This window comes from the organism of the source record quoted next, unplaced genomic scaffold (genome assembly GCF_019419815.1).
Source record: "Pyrus x bretschneideri cultivar Hongxiangsu unplaced genomic scaffold, Pyrus_bretschneideri_v1 Contig3, whole genome shotgun sequence".
Taxonomy (NCBI): domain Eukaryota; kingdom Viridiplantae; phylum Streptophyta; class Magnoliopsida; order Rosales; family Rosaceae; genus Pyrus; species Pyrus x bretschneideri.
Genome location: NW_025999612.1, coordinates 9,243,933 through 9,261,614, shown reverse-complemented (window position 1 = coordinate 9,261,614; position 17,682 = coordinate 9,243,933). Strand labels below are relative to the sequence as shown.

Here is a 17,682-nt window from a genome sequence, read left to right as displayed (position 1 = left end):
GCTCCTCGCGCCTGATGAAATCATCCTAGGAACAGGATCCTCGCCAGCTGCCTTTGACGCCACGCGTCCCTCCACGTGTCGCCTCATTTAGGTGTTACCTTATGCGTGTCGACGTTTCAGGCCCGTCCGCATGTGGAACGAGTACACGACGCATACTCAGTCCCTTTTTATTTCTGTCAACAAAATGTGGAAAGGTACAATCTACAGACGTGAAATCAACATCGGAACTGCAAAAACCCGGTTTGAACCGCTCACAAAGCTCCGACCTAAATAAATAAATAAATGCATACATAAATACGAAAGCATGCTAATCACTATATTGTACTGATTTTCTAGCGAGAGGGTCATCGTCGGATTCTTTTTATAAGGATTTTGAAGATCCTTCAATCACATTCGTTTATCGTATATCGTACAGTCAGTTTTTGTTAAGTGCTGTTTTTATTCAATTTTAAATAAAAAATTACAATAATTTATAACCACACGATATACGATGAACTAATGCAATTAAATGATCCCTATAATCCTTACAAAGAGGATTCGGTAAGGAACCTCCTGAAATTTTCTACTTGTTGGGATAAAGCTTTTTCTCTGTAAAGGGTCTTATGCGGTAACCCCGTGCTAGCGGTTGTCCGTCAATATTTGCTATAATTGAGCGAAATTAAATTATTGCAATAAATAATTACAGGTGCACAGAAAAATCGCGGTGAGCGAGTCACGTTTTTTTAATTTTGTGGGCTGATTTTTTATATTTTATTTGTGGATGCCTATTTTATGCAGCGTTCACTATTTTATCTTAGTTTTTATAAAATGTCTTTACTAACTTAGATTTTAGTTCAGAGCCACTTTTAATGCTACGTAAATTTAGTAGCTTCTTTAGTTGCTACATTTGATTTTCACAACCATTAATTTTTTTTTTAATTTTAATTATTCATTTTTCGTATCACTTAGTACCAAATAATCTCAAAACAGAAATTGCTGTATTTAATTGTGCTACTAGTTTAAGAATAAATTGAACCAAACGGGAATCGGCCGTCCCCAGTCACTACAACATAGACCAATACCGTATTTTGGTGCCTTTACCTACTGAAAACATTTTGCAGAAATGATGTCGATGCCCATGCTAAAATTTAGCCTTCATGCTTGTTACCTAAAATAACGTCCCCACATGTAACGTCTCCAACGCAATTGTCAATGATGTTTATGGATCTTGTTTCCTTTGGCCTTATCATCCCTTCTCCAATCACCTCATACACTCTTATATGCAGGGCGATCTCTGAAATTTTGAAAGGTTCGTGCAAAATTTATATAGGGGTTTTCTTTAAGAGAGTCTTTCAATTTTTTTTTCTTAAAATATATTGATGGTAGAAAGCAATAATCAAAATTCAAACAAATTTTAAAATTCACGCTACTTATCAGTTTCCCAATAGCATTACATAATAAGTAAAGAAACCTTAAAAAATAACCATTACTAAATAAAGTACAACTTCACTTAAAGATGGTTCTTCGTGCATTCTTTGCTGCAACATCATCAATTAAATTGTACTTGTAAAGGCAACTAAAATTGCTAGCAAAATAAAAAAGTGGAATAAGTTTTTTTTTTTTCCCATAAAGGGAAAGTTAGAAAAAAGTTAACTGTAGGTTCCAATTGAATTTTTTTATTTTTTTTCGTGTTTAATTATGTAAATTTTCAGTCACATTTAGATATAATGTTGCTGTATATATTAGATAACAAAATTCTTATAGTATCCCCTTAAATTTTGGAGCCCTGTACGACTGAACAATTCGCTCCCTCTTAAAACTGTCACTGCATGTATGTGGGAGAGACTTCCATATGGAACCCTCACTGACATGGTGGCGTATAGCTACTAATAAAAATATCGATGTCGAGATAGTTGTGTACTTTTATAGTCATGTATTAATGGCATGGGAATCACCTTGATACTGATTTGGTATTGCTGCATTTTGAAAAAAAAAAAAAAAAAAAAAAAAACTGTTTTTGCTGTGTTGTGAGAATAAGCTTATTTTTGCTGTTTCACGTTTTCAATTTTTTTTTTCACCCAAAACTATGAAAATAAGTTGTTTTTAAATGTTTACCAAATACTTTTTTGAGCTCAGATTTTTATGATACCCATTTTTTATAAAAGTACATCAGTATCAAACCATTACTAAACTAAATAGAGCGGGGATCTTCTTGAAAATGAGAAGATCTAGGATAGCCTGGTTAGGCGACTGACCTCCTAAAAAGCATCACTATAACAGTAAACTTGGTTCGCTTCTCTTTAAATTTCACACGAGAAATTGGTATGACGTTTGATATTTGAACTGAAATGATCTTCTAGGGTTTTGGAGATATGATGGTTACTCGGAGAATTCCCCGGGATTTCTAGACATAGTATAGAAAGCCAAATCCAAATCAAAACATTTGTAATTCTTTCTATGGGACCTTTCGTGGAGTGTCCAACTCTTTGAAATTTTGAATGATCCAAAAGCAAATTATTTGTTCTTCACCACTGCAACGAATTTATTTTTGGTACTGCCCATTAAGTTTTTATAGTTAAACGATCATGGTTGAGTTATGTCAACATTTTGTATTTATTTTTTTATAGAGAGAGAAAGACAAAGAGGAAAGACACTACCCATTAAGTCCATTAAGTTTCTATATTTAAACGATCATGATTAAGTTATGTCAACATCTTGTGTTTACTTCTTTAAATCACGTCAGCATTTAATTAATGACTGATTAATTATGGTAACACAATATGTACAAGATCAATGTTCAAACCTGCACCTATAATTGACCAAAAAGAAAAAAAAATGCACTTATTTATGCTAAGGCAACATCATTCTTAGTCGGAATTAAATTGGAAGATTCTGGAGGCAAATTGATTAAACGATGTACAAGTTAAATAATGCAAATCTTAATAACTGAACGTCCAACTGATTTAAAAATATTTATTCCTGCACATTGCGTATTGGATTCGATTTACCCGTCTCTTACGATGGCTTGTACTACAAAAAAGTGTTGATATCAGGTGAAAAGATTGAAACCAAACCGTCTAAATTAACTACAGATTAGTAGATTACCGATTTAATCATGATTCCTTTTGGACTTTGGAGTGACATCCGAATCAAATCTAACCGCCGTCCACTGTTCTTTTCCAAAAAAATTAAAAAAAAAAAAAAAAAATAGAAACTTTATTTTTTTGTGATGCCACCTAAATGGGCCCAGCGAGGCCCACTCCATTGAATGAGAAAAAAGAAAAGGAATATTGGAAGAATAGATCAGCGAAATTCATCAGCAACCCTAATTACTAATTTACTAATTACTAATTTACTACTAATTACATTTCCAATCACGACTAGGAATTATAATTAGAGGAAGCAACCGCAACAATTAGTGCTCCTTCCTTGCTTTGCGTGTGGGTCGCTCGCTGACGTCACCGCCACTCCTCCCCACCTATAAATATTCTACAAATTCACTCTCTGAGGTTTGAACCCTCAAGCACCTCTCCTCCTCCAAAACCCCTTCTCTCTCCTCTCCCTCTCTCAGCTCTCTCTTTCTCTCTCTAACCAAGCGGTAGCTTTCTCTCTCTAACCACCGAAAGAGTCTGAAAGCCATGGGCCTCAACAAAGCACCCGAACCGTTAAAACTTCTCTGCAGCTATGGCGGTAAAATCCTCCCTCGACACTCCGACGGCACGCTCCGGTACGTCGGCGGCCACAATCGCGTCCTCTCCGTCGGATCATCCATTACGTATACAGGTGCGTTCGATCGTCTCCGATTCGATATTTTTCTTTCGATTCTTGCTTAATTTCTTGAAAATTTGGACTCGATTCAAGTTGCTTCGTTTCAATTTCGATGCTGATTTCGAATTTCTTTGTGTGTTCAGAGCTAATGGTGAAGCTTGCGGAGTTGTGTGGCTATTCCGTTGAATTGCGGTGTCCGTTGCCGAACGGAGACTTGGAGACCTTGATTTCCGTCAAGTCCGACGAGGATTTGGCGAATATCATAGAAGAGTACGGTCGAGCGTCTTCTCCCCCTCATTCTCTGAAGATCCGAGCCATTCTCTCGCCGCCGAAGTCCCTGAAGCAAATCTCGCCTCCGATGTCCACTGCTACGAGCGGCGGCGACTCGTCCCCTTCCAAATCGCTCTTCTCATCCGCTGATTCGCCTCGAGTTTCGCCCCCGCAACGGTTCGTTTCGCCTCAAGTTTCGCCACCGAGGCGGTACGTTTCGCCGCACGTATCGCCACCAAAACGGTATGCTTCGCCGCCGGCTAGATACCCCGCCGGTCATCAGCGAGGGTTCGGACGAGTCTGCTACTATCCTTGCCATCTCCAGCCTCAGGGTCAGAGGAGTGGCCCCTGCGACATGTCGTATGTTCATCATTATCAGCAGTATCGTCACTACCACCATCATCCTCGCGTTCCCCACTGCGACATGTCGTATGGAAGGAGCTTCACACAGAGGACATAGATGACGTAATTAATCAAAAATATATTTTAAAAAACATATACAGAGGGTGAAATTTTGTGATTGCGTTTTGGAATGAAGGATTTTTTATTTTCTTCATTTAATTTTTTTATTTTTTTTATACATATTTTTCGAGGTCGTTTAATATAATGACAGAGAAAAATACAGTAGTGCTTGAAATTTGTGGCGCCGTTAATCACGGTACCACTTTTATCGTTTGGATACCGTTTGTCGCCGTTAATTCAGCGCTGTACACTGCTAGCAGTATGTCCCTCCATACGTGCCACGTAGTGCGTTACTGTTTTCTACCGGACAAAATAGTCCAATTAAAGTCGGTTCGCCGTTGATACGTAACCTTTCTGTTACACTATTTCGTTGTTCATGTTAATATTTGTACTTTTGTGTGCTAATTATTTTTTCTTTTTCTTTTATGTTTGCAGGTGGTGCTTGCGTTTCGCATGTGAACCAGATGTCGTTTTGGCTGCGGCCCCGTGAGGAATATTCCCAAAACGCATATGCCTTGAAATTAAAAGGACGGCCAGCCTGGTCTTTGGATTTAGTGATGATTAATTAGGACTTATAATATGAGAAATTTTGCAGTATGCTGGAAACACGGTTTGATACGTTAAGTGTCATAATATAATTGGTTGAAACTTTTTTTAAGTTTCTAACTAAATTATTTTATTACACTTTTTGTGCTGAGTCGTGTTAGTGGTACATTAACACATGATTTAAAATGGAATTAAAAATTAATGATAATTATGACTCCTAATACGGCCCTTAACATGGGATTAATAATTAATGATAATTAGGAGATGAACCTTCCAGGTTGATGCCGACTAATAATATAAAGAAAAGAAAATGCGAGAAGCCAAAAGCGAATATACTTTTTCAAACTTGGGTGGAGGGCTGGCCAGTTGGGTCCTCTTGAGGAGGAGGAATGAGTATTAAAGGGGACAAGTACTGGATGCTTCGTGGTCAAGTCTCGAGTCTGAACTTATAATTTTGTGTGGCTTCTAGAGACTGATACTACTCCACTTTTAAAATACTAAAGAAGAAGTCATATGACCGTTAGGCCAGATGATCAAACCGGATTTTCCTCAGATCTTCTTAGTGTGAATTTCAAAGATTTGTGAATTGTATTCGTCATCATATCGTGTTGGTAAAAAAAAAATTAAAATTTTTTTATTTAAAATTAAACATAAACAGTACTTGATAAAAATTGACTATACGATATACAATGAACGAACATGATTCACAAATTCTCAAAATCCTCACCAAAAAGATCCGGAGAGGATCATATTGGGATCAAACAATCTGACGTTTTTATTTTTTTTTAAATTTTATTTTAGACTAATTTGAACTATTGACTTGATGAATAGTTTCAAGGAAGTGATAACCAAAATTCTTAAGTTTAGACTAAAATTGACATATATCATCCATATTTCTGACAGAACTATTAAATATCAGAGAAACGCTTATATTTTGTTCAAACCAATGTTTGACAATTCTAAAGTTTCATTTTAAATTTTCATCATTTCCTTCAAAAGCAACCTATATCGATATCAATATTTGATATATTCGTGGATATTTTCACAAATTTACATACCGATATTTCCATCCAATTTGTTAAACACTGGTTTTACACCAATCTAAACTGTCTATTTTTTAAGTATCTATTCATATATAATTTGCATTTTACACCAATCTAAACTATCTATTTTTTAAGTATCTATTCATATACAATTCTTGCAAAGAAAAATTCAATCTAAGCAATTTACCTATTTTATCCAAAAGAGACCATTTGGTGGCTTTGCCCGCGACAATCCACCCTTATGGGGCCGAGAAGACTCACATTTCAGCCTCATTCTGGCCATCATCGCGTGATTTACTAGAGCCAGTAATTGAACTCAGGATGTGCTGTATGAAACATAGATTTGAAATTCGTCCGCAACTATTAGATCATCCCGCGGTGATTTGTCTCAATCACATTTGGCTTGGGATAAAATTTTGTACAGGTAATATATGGATTGAAGCTTGGTTTTGATTGTTTAGATAAAGTATAGAGTTGGCCAACAAATAGTTATCATCTACCTGATCAACTTTGTCAAAACAAACACTAAACCAAGAGTTGATATCATGAGTAGTCAACGATCCTATGTTTTCTCCGATACTATAAGGAATAATTAGTATGGTACTCGTCATTAAAGAGATTCAAACTTAGGACCCGTCACTTATATATAAAAAAGTACCAGACTATAATACTAAATAACTGCAACAAATCAAATTTTATCACCAACGTCCTCCAACCCCTCCCCGCAAGGGCGACAAAAATCAAATTTTCTGGAGCTGCCCATCTACCTGATCCATTAAAGCTCTATGAACACATATTAACGATATCTTTAGTACATCTTTAAACTTAGAAAGCAACTTACATGAAATGAGTTCACCGTCACGTGGCGTTCCGATCAATAATACATTGTCATGTGGAGAAAAACTTGCACTTGTCAATGTTTATTGGATACGGAATATCACGGAGCAGTAAACCCATTCCATCGACAGCGGTTTTCCCAATCACAGCCATGCTGCTGCTACTCTTCTGATTTCGTTGCACTGCAAAAATTACCTCATAAGAAGCCAACTTAAAGAAGAACAGAAAGATAAGTGCCTTTACCTATCGTCTCCAGGCGACTTAAGGTATATCAGGTGGGACTGCACCCGACTCTCGGAAGAACAAGGCTGTCCCCCATGAGACGTTTGCCTTCCGGGGATCCTATTACTTATTCCAAACCTTCGCCATCTTTGGATTTAAGCAAAAAAAGTTCTCAAACATATTTCCACCCTTTTGGTTTGTTACACTTATCCAGCAGGCTCTAACTCTGTTTGGTATTCTACTTGAATCAAACTTTTTAAATTCAAAAACAATTTTCAAGTTTTAGGCCTTAAAAACTTGTTTGGTAGAATTATTTAAAAAAACTGAACTTAAGACTAACTAAAAAATATAGTCTATTATCTAAAAACATAAAAAGTGAGGTTTTATATTTTTTAAACTTAAACTCACTCATTTCTTTTCTCTCCATCCTCCCTTCTCACTCCAAATATCTCTCCCTCTCTCTCTTTTCTTCTTTCTCTCTCCCTTTTTTTTTTTTTTTTTTTGACCTTTTTCGTCTCTTCTCCAATTTTCTTCATTCTTTCGGTTCTTTCTCTCACTCATTTTCCTCTTTATCTCTTCAGATCCTCTCCCTTCTTCCTCTTTCCTTCAATCATCTCTTAATTTCTTTCTTCATCACTTCTCTTTCTCCCTTTCATGTGATTCCCTCTTTTCAGATCTCTTTGTCTAGTTTAAGTCGTAAGATTTAAAAATTTTAAATCGCAAACCAATTAAGTTTTTAAGTCTTAAATAAAATTGTTTTCAATAAATGTTGTTAAGAAATGTTTTGAAAAATGATAAAAATTTTCAAATAGGATACCAAACAGGTCTTGAATTTTCTTGGAATTCCTAAAGTCAGGCATTCATGTAACTCACGCATGTGTTCAACAAAACTCACTTCTATTACCGGAATCCCGAAACCATGATGTCTCTCTCACTTCAAGTACCTAAAACTCGGACTCCCTTACCGAATTAACGAAAAAAAATCATCGAGTACTGTCCATTCTTCTAGCTGCTGGATTCTAATTCTATGTTGGGATGCTGTCCCTTGTCCTTCCCCACAGGAGTGGCATGATTCGCCGCCACAAACATATAATGTTCAGAATCAAAACGGAGAATTACAGACTCCGAACGAGACATACATAACAACGAGAATTTGAATCCAGTACACAGGCATTAAGCCACCAAGTCTCAAAATAATCCAACTTTCTTAGTTTTCCATAACTTAACCTAGCTCTTACACCTACAGACAAAAAATGTGACCAAAACAAACGTTTCGTAATCATCAGCAGAGCTCACACAGCTTATAGGATTAAAAACCGAAACGTTTTGAATTTTGGAGCACCAACTGATCATCAGGAGAGCTCACACAGCTTATGAGAATAAAAACCGAAACGTTTCAAATTTTGGAGCACCAAAAGAAGGAACTTTCAACAAGGTGCATCCAAGTAAACCAAACAAAATCTTTCAAAGCTTTACAAGCATATCTTACCCTACGAAGAATTTCCCACAAAAACTAGCACAAAAGAAAAGAGAGGAAATAACTCGATCCTCCAAATCAAATGGTGATAAAAATAAAATAAAATAAAATAAAATGTTACTTTGGTTACAATTTCACAAAATTAGGTCCTTTTTTTTCAAAATTAGACTTTATTAGCCTTCAAAACTTCAAATTAGGGTCCCTTTTTTTCAAAATCTCCGGCCATTGGAGCATTTCCCTCTTTGTCATTTGGATTGAAATTTCACTTAGCCCAAAATCAGGGGCAATTCGTATATATGCATAAAAGAAAATAGACTAATTTGAACTATTTGACTTAATGAATAGTTTCAAAGGAAGTGATAACTAATTTCAGCTAACTGTCTATTTTTTTAAGTATTATAATTCTTGCAAAGAAAAATTTAATCTAAGCAATTTACCTATTTTATACAAAAAAGATCATCTAAAGGTTTTGTCACGATAGTCTGGTGCTGGGAAGACTCACATTTCAATCTCGTTCTGACCACCATCGCATGTTTACCAGCGTTAATAATTTAACTCAGAACGTACCGTGTCGAATACGGGTCTGAAATTCTTCCCCAACTGTTGGACCAACATCCTCCAACGCCTCTCCGCAAGGGCAACAAAAATCAAATTTCCGGGAGCTGCCCATCTACCTAATCCATTGAAACTCCATTAACACACATTAACAATATCTTTAGTACATACATCTAAACTTAGTCACATGGTGTCTCTTTTAATAATATATTGTCATGTGGAGAAAAGCTTGCACTTGTCAATGTATTATTGGATACGTGACGCTACGTAGCAACAAACTCGTTTCATGTAAATTCTTATCCTGAAGGAAAAAGGTTTGAACGGCTCATAAGTGGAAGACACTACCTTCTCGAATTATCTCTTTTCCTTTTTCTTTTTCTTTTTCACAAGCATGAGTACGGATATGTTTTAGTACTAATTAAGGACCCTGAAAGAGGACAGAGAAACACAAAAGGCACAAGCTTTATCTTTATCCATAGAGAGAAGTCGCACAATTCGGCAAATTTGTTTAGGATAATGTATGATGATATGCGTAAAGAACTTAAAGCCGCATTCGATGTAGGTTTGTGGCCGTCCAAACAGAAACAGAACAAGGGTAGTCAGCAATTTCAACTGGTTTCCTGCTCAAACTCTTCCCCCTCGGAGTCCTCTGCATTGTCTACGTCGTCATCGTCGGGATCATTGTCGTAGTCTTCTTTATCGTTGTCGACAGCAGTTTTCCCAATCACAGCCATGCTGCTGCTACTCTTTCTGATTTCGTTGCACTGCAAAAATTACCTCGTAAGAAATTATAAATGCTAATGGTAGTAAGCCAACATAAAGAAGAAAAGGAAGATAACTGCCCTCAAATGTAGTTTCTAGATACTTAAAAATACACACGGATCAAACAAACTGCAAAAATGTGCCTAAACTTATATTATCGTCTCCAGGCGACTTGAGGTATATCATTTGGGATTGCACCCAACTCTCGGAAGAACTAGGCTGTCCCACTTAATTCCAAACCCTAGCTATCTCTAGATTTAAGCAAAATCTTTTCTCAAAAGATAGAATAGCTACTGGAAATCAGGGTAAGAAACCCAGTTCGCTTAGTGGAAGATATCGCTGAAGTCATCAAGGTGTTGTGTCGTATAAAGAATACACTTCAAATTACTCGACTAGTCTTTTTCCTCGAGGTTTTGTTTACCCTGATAGGCATAAAACTTAGATGAAATAAAAAAATGTCAAACATACGTCCACCCTTTTGGTTTGTTACACTTTTCAAGCAGCCTCTAACTCACAATAATTTGAAATAGCACATCATGATCAAAATTTACACCAAAATGCAAACCTAAATTTTCTGTGAATTCCTAAGGTCAGGGACTCATGTAACTCGCACACGTGTTAAACGAAACTCACTTCTATTATTGGAATCCCGAAACCTGGAGGTCTCCCTCACTTCAAAAACCTACAACTTTGACTCCCTTACCGAATTAATGAAAATATCATCGAGTAGTGTCCATTCTTCTAGCTGCTGGACTCTAATGCTATGTCGGGATGCTGTCTTTTGTCCTTCCCCCACAGGAGTGACATGATTCACCAGCACCAACATGTAACGTTCAGATTCAGAACGGAGAATTACAGGCTCCGAACGAGACATACATAGCAACAAGAATTTGAATCCAGTAAACAGGCATCAAGGCTAACAAGTCTCAAAATAATCCAACTTTCTTAGTTTTTCATAACTTAACCTAGCTCTTACACCAACAGACGAAAATGTGACCAAAATAAACATTTCGTAATACAAATCTGATCATCAGTAGAGCTCACACAGCTTACAGGAATAAAAACCGAAACGTTTCAAATTTTAGAGCACTAAAAGAAGGAACTTTCAACAAGGTACATTAACACATGATTTAAAATGGAATTAAAAATTAATGATAATTATGACTCCTAATACGGCCCTTAACATGGGATTAATAATTAATTATAATTAAGAGATGAACCTTCCAGGTGATGCCGACTAATAATATAAAAATTAGAAAGAAAATGCGAGAAGCCAAAAGCGAATATACTTTTTCAAACTTGGGTGGAGGGCTGGCCAGTTGGGTCCTCTTGAGGAGGAGGAATGAGTATTAAAGGGGACAAGTACTGGATGCTTCGTGGTCAAGTCTCGAGTCTGAACTTATAATTTTGTGTGGCTTCTAGAGACTGATACTACTCCACTTTTAAAATACTAAAACAAGAAGAAGTCATATGACCGTTAGGCCAGATGATCAAACCGGATTTTCGTCAGATCTTCTTAGTGTGAATTTCAAAGATTTGTGAATTGTATTCGTCATCATATCGTGTTGGTAAAAAAAAAATTAAATTTTTTTTATTTAAAATTAAACATAAACAGTACTTGATAAAAATTGACTATACGATGTACAATGAACGAACATAATTCACAAATTCTCAAAATCCTCACCAAAAAGATTCGGAGAGGATCATATTGGGATCAAACAATCTGACGTTTTTATTTTTTTAAAAATTTTATTTTAGACTAATTTGAACTATTGACTTGATGAATAGTTTCAAGGAAGTGATAACCAAAATTCTTAAATTTAGACTAAAATTGACATATATCATCCATATTTCTGACAGAACTATTAAATATCAGAGAAACGCTTATATTTCGTTCAAACCAATGTTTGACAATTCCTAAAGTTTCATTTTAAATTTTCATCATTTCCTTCAAAAGCAACCTATATCGATATCAATATTTGATATATTCGTGGATATTTTCACAAATTTACATACCGATATTTCCATCCAATTTGTTAAACACTGGTTTTACACCAATCTAAACAGTCTATTTTTTAAGTATCTATTCATATATAATTTGCATTTTACACCAATCTAAACTATCTATTTTTTAAGTATCTATTCATATATAATTCTTGCAAAGAAAAATTCAATCTAAGCAATTTACCTATTTTATCCAAAAGAGACCATTTGGTGGCTTTGCCCGCGACAGTCCACCCTTATGGGGCCGGGAAGACTCACATTTCAGCCTCATTTTGGCCATCATCGCGTGATTTACTAGAGCCAGTAATTGAACTCAGGATGTGCTGTATGAAACATAGGTTTGAAATTCGTCCGCAACTATTAGATCATCCTGCGGTGATTTGTCTCAATCACATTTGGCTTGGGATAAAATTTTGTACAGGTAATATATGGATTGAAGCTTGGTTTTGATTGTTTAGATAAAGTATAGAGTTGGCCAACAAATAGTTATCATCTACCTGATCAACTTTGTCAAAACAAACACTAAACCAAGAGTTGATATCATGAGCAGTCAACGATCCTATGTTTTCTCCGATACTATAAGGAATAATTAGTATGGTACTCGTCATTAAAGAGATTCAAACTTAGGACCCGTCACTTATATATAAAAAAGTACCAGACTATAATACTAAATAACTGCAACAAATCAAATTTTATCACCAACGTCCTCCAACCCCTCCCCGCAAGGGCGACAAAAATCAAATTTTCGGGAGCTGCCCATCTACCTGATCCATTAAAGCTCCATGAACACGTATTAACGATATCTTTAGTACATCTTTAAACTTAGAAAACAACTTACATGAAATGCGTTCACCGTCACGTGGCGTTCCGATCAATAATATATTGTCATGTGGAGAAAAACTTGCACTTGTCAATGTTTATTGGATACGGAATATCACGTAGCAGTAAACCCGTTCCATCGACAGCGGTTTTCCCAATCACAGCCATGCTGCTGCTACTCTTTCTGATTTCGTTGCACTGCAAAAATTACCTCATAAGAAGCCAACTTAAAGAAGAACAGAAAGATAAGTGCCTTTACCTTTCGTCTCCAGGCGACTTAAGGTATATCAGGTGGGATTGCACCCGACTCTCGGAAGAACAAGGCTGTCCCCCATGAGACGTTTGCCTTCCGGGGATCCTATTACTTATTCCAAACCTTCGCCATCTTTGGATTTAAGCAAAAAAAGTTCTCAAACATATTTCCACCCTTTTGGTTTGTTACACTTATCCAGCAGGCTCTAACTCACAAAAATTCGAAAAAGCACATCATGACAAAAATTTACACCAAATATGGACCTACTTGAATCAAACTTTTTAAATTCAAAAACAATTTTCAAGTTTTAGGCCTTAAAAACTTGTTTGGTAGAATTATTTAAAAAAACTGAACTTAAGACTAACTAAAAAATATAGTCTATTATCTAAAAACATAAAAAGTGAGGTTTTATATTTTTTAAACTTAAACTCACTCATTTCTTTTCTCTCCATCCTCCCTTCTCACTCCAAATCTCTCTCTCCCTCTCTCTCTTTTCTTCTTTCTCTCCTTTTTTTTTTTTTTTTACCTTTTTCGTCTCTTCTCCAATTTTCTTCATTCTTTCGGTTCTTTCTCTCACTCATTTTCCTTTTTATCTCTTCAGATCCTCTCCCTTCTTCCTCTTTCCTTCAATCATCTCTTAATTTCTTTCCTCATCACTTCTCTTTCTCCCTTTCCTGTGATTCCCTCTTTTCAGATCTCTTTGTCTAGTTTAAGTCGTAAGATTTAAAAATTTTAAATCGCAAACCAATTAAGTTTTTGAGTCTTAAAGAAAATTGTTTTCAATAAATGTTCTTAAGAAATGTTTTGAAAAATAATAAAAATTTTCAAATAGGATACCAAACAGGTCCTGAAATTTCTGGGAATTCCTAAAGTCAGGCATTCATGTAACTCACGCATGTGTTAAACAAAACTCACTTCTATTACCGGAATCCCGAAACCATGATGTCTCTCTCACTTCAAGTACCTAAAACTTTTCTCCCTTACCGAATTAACGAAAAAAATCATCGAGTACTGTCCGTTCTTCTAGCTGCTGTATTCTAATGCTATGTTGGGATGCTGTCCTTTGTCCTTCCCCACAGGAGTGGCATGATTCGCCGCCACAAACATATAATGTTCAGAATCAAAACGGAGAATTACAGACGCCGAACGAGACATACATAGCAACGAGAATTTGAATCCAGTACACAGGCATTAAGGCTACCAAGTCTCAAAATAATCCAACTTTCTTAGTTGTCCATAACTTAACCTAGCAACGAGAATTTGAATCCAGTACAGACAAAAAATGTGACCAAAACAAACGTTTCGTAATCATCAGCAGAGCTCACACGGCTTATAGGATTAAAAACCGAAACGTTTCGAATTTTGGAGCACCAACTGATCATCAGTAGAGCTCACACAGCTTCAGCTTATAGGATTAAAAACCGAAAAGTTTCGAATTTTGGAGCACCAACTGATCGTCAGTAGAGCCCACACAGCTTATTGGAATAAAAACCGAAACGTTTCAAATTTTGGAGCACCAAAAGAAGGAACTTTCAACAAGGTGCATCCAAGTAAACCAAACAAAATCTTTCAAAGCTTTACAAGCATATCTTACCCTACGAAGAATTTCCTACAAAAACTAGCACAAAAGAAAAGAGAGGAAATAACTCGATCCTCCAAATCAAATGGTGATAAAAAAAATAAAAAAAAAAAAATTGTTATTTTGGTTACAATTTCGCGAAATTAGGGTCTTTTTTTTTTTCAAAATTAGACTTTATTAGCCTTCAAAACTTCAAATTAGGGTCCCTTTTTTTCAAAATTTCCGGCCATTGGAGCATTTCCCTCTTTGTCATTTGGATTGAAATTTCACTTAGCTCAAAATCAGGGGCAATTCGTATACATGCATAAAAGAAAATAGACTAATTTGAACTATTTGACTTAATGAATAGTTTCAAAGGAAGTGATAACTAATTTCAGCTAACTGTCTATTTTTTTAAGTATTATAATTCTTGCAAAGAAAAATTTAATCTAAGCAATTTACCTATTTTTTACAAAAAAGATCATCTAAAGGTTTTGTCACGATAGTCTGGTGCTGGGAAGACTCACATTTCAATCTCGTTCTGATCACCATCGCATGTTTACCAGCGTTAATAATTTAACTCAGAACGTACCGTGTTGAATACGGGTTTGAAAGTCATCCCCAACTGTTGGACCAACATCCTCCAACGCCTCTCCGCAAGGGCAACAAAAATCAAATTTCCGGGAGCTGCCCATCTACCTAATCCATTGACACTCCATTAACACATATTAACAATATCTTTAGTACATACATCTAAACTTAGGGAGCAACTTATATGAAATGAGTCTACCGTCGCGTGGTGTCTCTTTTAATAATATATTGTCATGTAGAGAAAAGCTTGTATTTGTCAATATATTATTGGATACATGACGCTACGTAGCGACTCGTTTCATGTAAGTTCTTATTCTGAAGTAAAAAGGTTTGAACGGCTCATAAATGGAAGACACTACCTTCTTGAATTATCTCTTTTCCTTTTTCTTTTTCTTTTTCACAAGCATGAGTACGGATATATTTTAGTACTAATTAAGGACCATGAAAGAGGACAGAGAAACACAAAAGGCACAAGCTTTATCTTTATCCATAGAGAGAAGTCGCACAATTCAGCAAATTTGTTTAAGATAATGTATGATGATATGCGTAAAGAACTTAAAGCCGCATTCGATGTAGGTTTGTGGCCGTCCAAACAGAAACAGAACGAGGGTAGGCAGCAATTTCAACTGGTTTCCTGCTCAAACTCTTCCCCCTCGGAGTCCTCTGCATTGTCTACGTCGTCGTCGTCTGGATCATTGTCGTAGTCTTCTTTATCGTTGTCGACAGCGGTTTTCCCAATCACAGACATGCTGCTGCTACTCTTTCTGATTTCGTTGCACTGCAAAAATTACCTCGTAAGAAATTATAAATGCTAATGGTAGTAAGCCAACATAAAGAAGAAAAGGAAGATAACTGCCCTCAAATGTAGTTTCTAGATACTTAAAAATACACACGGATCCAACAAACTGCAAAAATGTGCCTAAACTTATATTATCGTCTCCAGGCGACTTGAGGTATATCATTTGGGATTGCACCCAACTCTCGGAAGAACTAGGCTGTCCCACTTAATTCCAAACCCTAGCTATCTCTGGATTTAAGCAAAATCTTTTCTCAAAAGATAGAATAGCTACTGGAAATCAGGGTAAGAAACCCAGTTCGCTTAGTGGAAGATATCGCTGAAGTCATCAAGGTGTTGTGTCGTATAAAGAATACACTTCAAATTACTCGACTAGTCTTTTTCCTCGAGGTTTTGTTTACTCTGATAGGCATAAAACTTAGATGAAATAAAAAAATGTCAAACATACGTCCACCCTTTTGGTTTGTTACACTTTTCAAGCAGCCTCTAACTCACAATAATTTGAAATAGCACATCATGATCAAAATTTACACCAAAATGCAAACCTAAATTTTCTGTGAATTCCTAAGGTCAGGGACTCATGTAACTCGCACACGTGTTAAACGAAACTCACTTCTATTATTGGAATCCCGAAACCTGGAGGTCTCCCTCACTTCAAAAACCTACAACTTTGACTCCCTTACCGAATTAATGAAAATATCATCGAGTAGTGTCCATTCTTCTAGCTGCTGGACTCTAATGCTATGTCGGGATGCTGTCTTTTGTCCTTCCCCCACAGGAGTGACATGATTCACCAGCACCAACATGTAACGTTCAGATTCAGAACGGAGAATTACAGCCTCCAAACGAGACATACATAGCAACAAGAATTTGAATCCAGTAAACAGGCATCAAGGCTAACAAGTCTCAAAATAATCCAACTTTCTTAGTTTTTCATAACTTAACCTAGCTCTTACACCAACAGACGAAAATGTGACCAAAAATAAACATTTCGTAATACAAATCTGATCATCAGTAGAGCTCACACAGCTTACAGGAATAAAAACCGAAACGTTTCGAATTTTAGAGCACTAAAAGAAGGAACTTTCAACAAGGTGCACCCAAGTAACCAAACAAAAACTTTCAAAGCTTTACAAGCATATCTTACCCAATTAAGAATTTCCCACGAAAACTAGCACAAAAGAAAAGAGGAAATAACTCAATCCTCCAACATCCTAATACTTCACATTAAACCAATTCAAACGGTGATCACAATAAAAATGGTTACTTTAGTTACAATTTCACAAAATTATGGTCCTTTCTTTCAAAATTAGAATTCATTAGGCTTCAAACTTTCAAATTAGGGTCTTTTTTTTTCAAAATTTCCAGCCATTGGAGCATTTCTTCTTTGTTCTTTGTATTAAAATTTCAATTAGCTTGAAATCAGGGGCAATTCGTACAAATGCATAAAGTAAAATTAGATATGCAAATGGGAAAATGGGAAAAATATGTAGTATCGGAAAGTACCTTCTCTTCGAAATCGGACTCCTCCATGGCGAGGAGGAGCTCCTCGCTGTGGGGTTGGGGCCACTGGGCTGGAAGCAAAAACGACGTCGGAATGGTCCTTGTTGACCATGGGTACTGTTTCATGAACCCCGGGAACTGTAACATTCTTCTCTTTCTGAACAGAGCGCTTCCGTACAAACCTCATAGACACTGGAGGGAGGACCTGCTCTACTGGGTGTCTCTCTCTTCTGTGTG

The 17,682-nt window shown here is 36.3% G+C and overlaps 2 protein-coding genes across 3 annotated transcripts; one reads left to right on the top strand and one right to left on the bottom strand.

Annotated features, from left to right (window-relative positions):
- The first annotated feature begins 3,536 nt into the window (after positions 1–3,536).
- On the top strand, positions 3,537–4,477 carry LOC103926795. The gene is made up of 2 exons (XM_009335674.3): positions 3,537–3,762; positions 3,891–4,477. The coding sequence occupies exons 1-2, from the start codon at positions 3,618–3,620 to the stop codon at positions 4,475–4,477; spliced, it is 732 nt and encodes a 243-aa protein (XP_009333949.2). The 5' UTR covers positions 3,537–3,617.
- Positions 4,478–9,603: 5,126 nt separating this feature from the next.
- On the bottom strand, positions 9,604–17,682 carry LOC103926794 (transcription termination factor 4, mitochondrial). 2 transcript variants are annotated; one of them, XM_048589193.1, is made up of 2 exons: positions 17,449–17,681; positions 9,604–9,923 (listed from the first exon to the last, which is right to left on the bottom strand). In XM_048589193.1, the coding sequence occupies exons 1-2, from the start codon at positions 17,590–17,592 to the stop codon at positions 9,768–9,770; spliced, it is 300 nt and encodes a 99-aa protein (XP_048445150.1). In that variant the 5' UTR covers positions 17,593–17,681; the 3' UTR covers positions 9,604–9,767. The 2 variants fall into 2 exon arrangements, with proteins under 2 accessions (XP_048445150.1, XP_009333948.2); XM_009335673.3 differs by lacking the exon at positions 9,604–9,923 and adding an exon at positions 15,605–15,924 and having other exon boundaries at positions 17,449–17,682.

Excerpts from the sequence above, each read along its gene's own strand:
- LOC103926794 (XM_009335673.3), bottom strand. The coding sequence starts at position 17,592 with ATGTTACAGTTCCCGGGGTTCATGAAACAGTACCCATGGTCAACAAGG. Across the intron at positions 15,925-17,448 it reads AGTCCGATTTCGAAGAGAAG|TGCAACGAAATCAGAAAGAG; the intron begins GTACTTTCCGAT and ends TAATTTTTGCAG.
- LOC103926795 (XM_009335674.3), top strand. The coding sequence starts at position 3,618 with ATGGGCCTCAACAAAGCACCCGAACCGTTAAAACTTCTCTGCAGCTAT. Across the intron at positions 3,763-3,890 it reads ATCATCCATTACGTATACAG|AGCTAATGGTGAAGCTTGCG; the intron begins GTGCGTTCGATC and ends TTGTGTGTTCAG.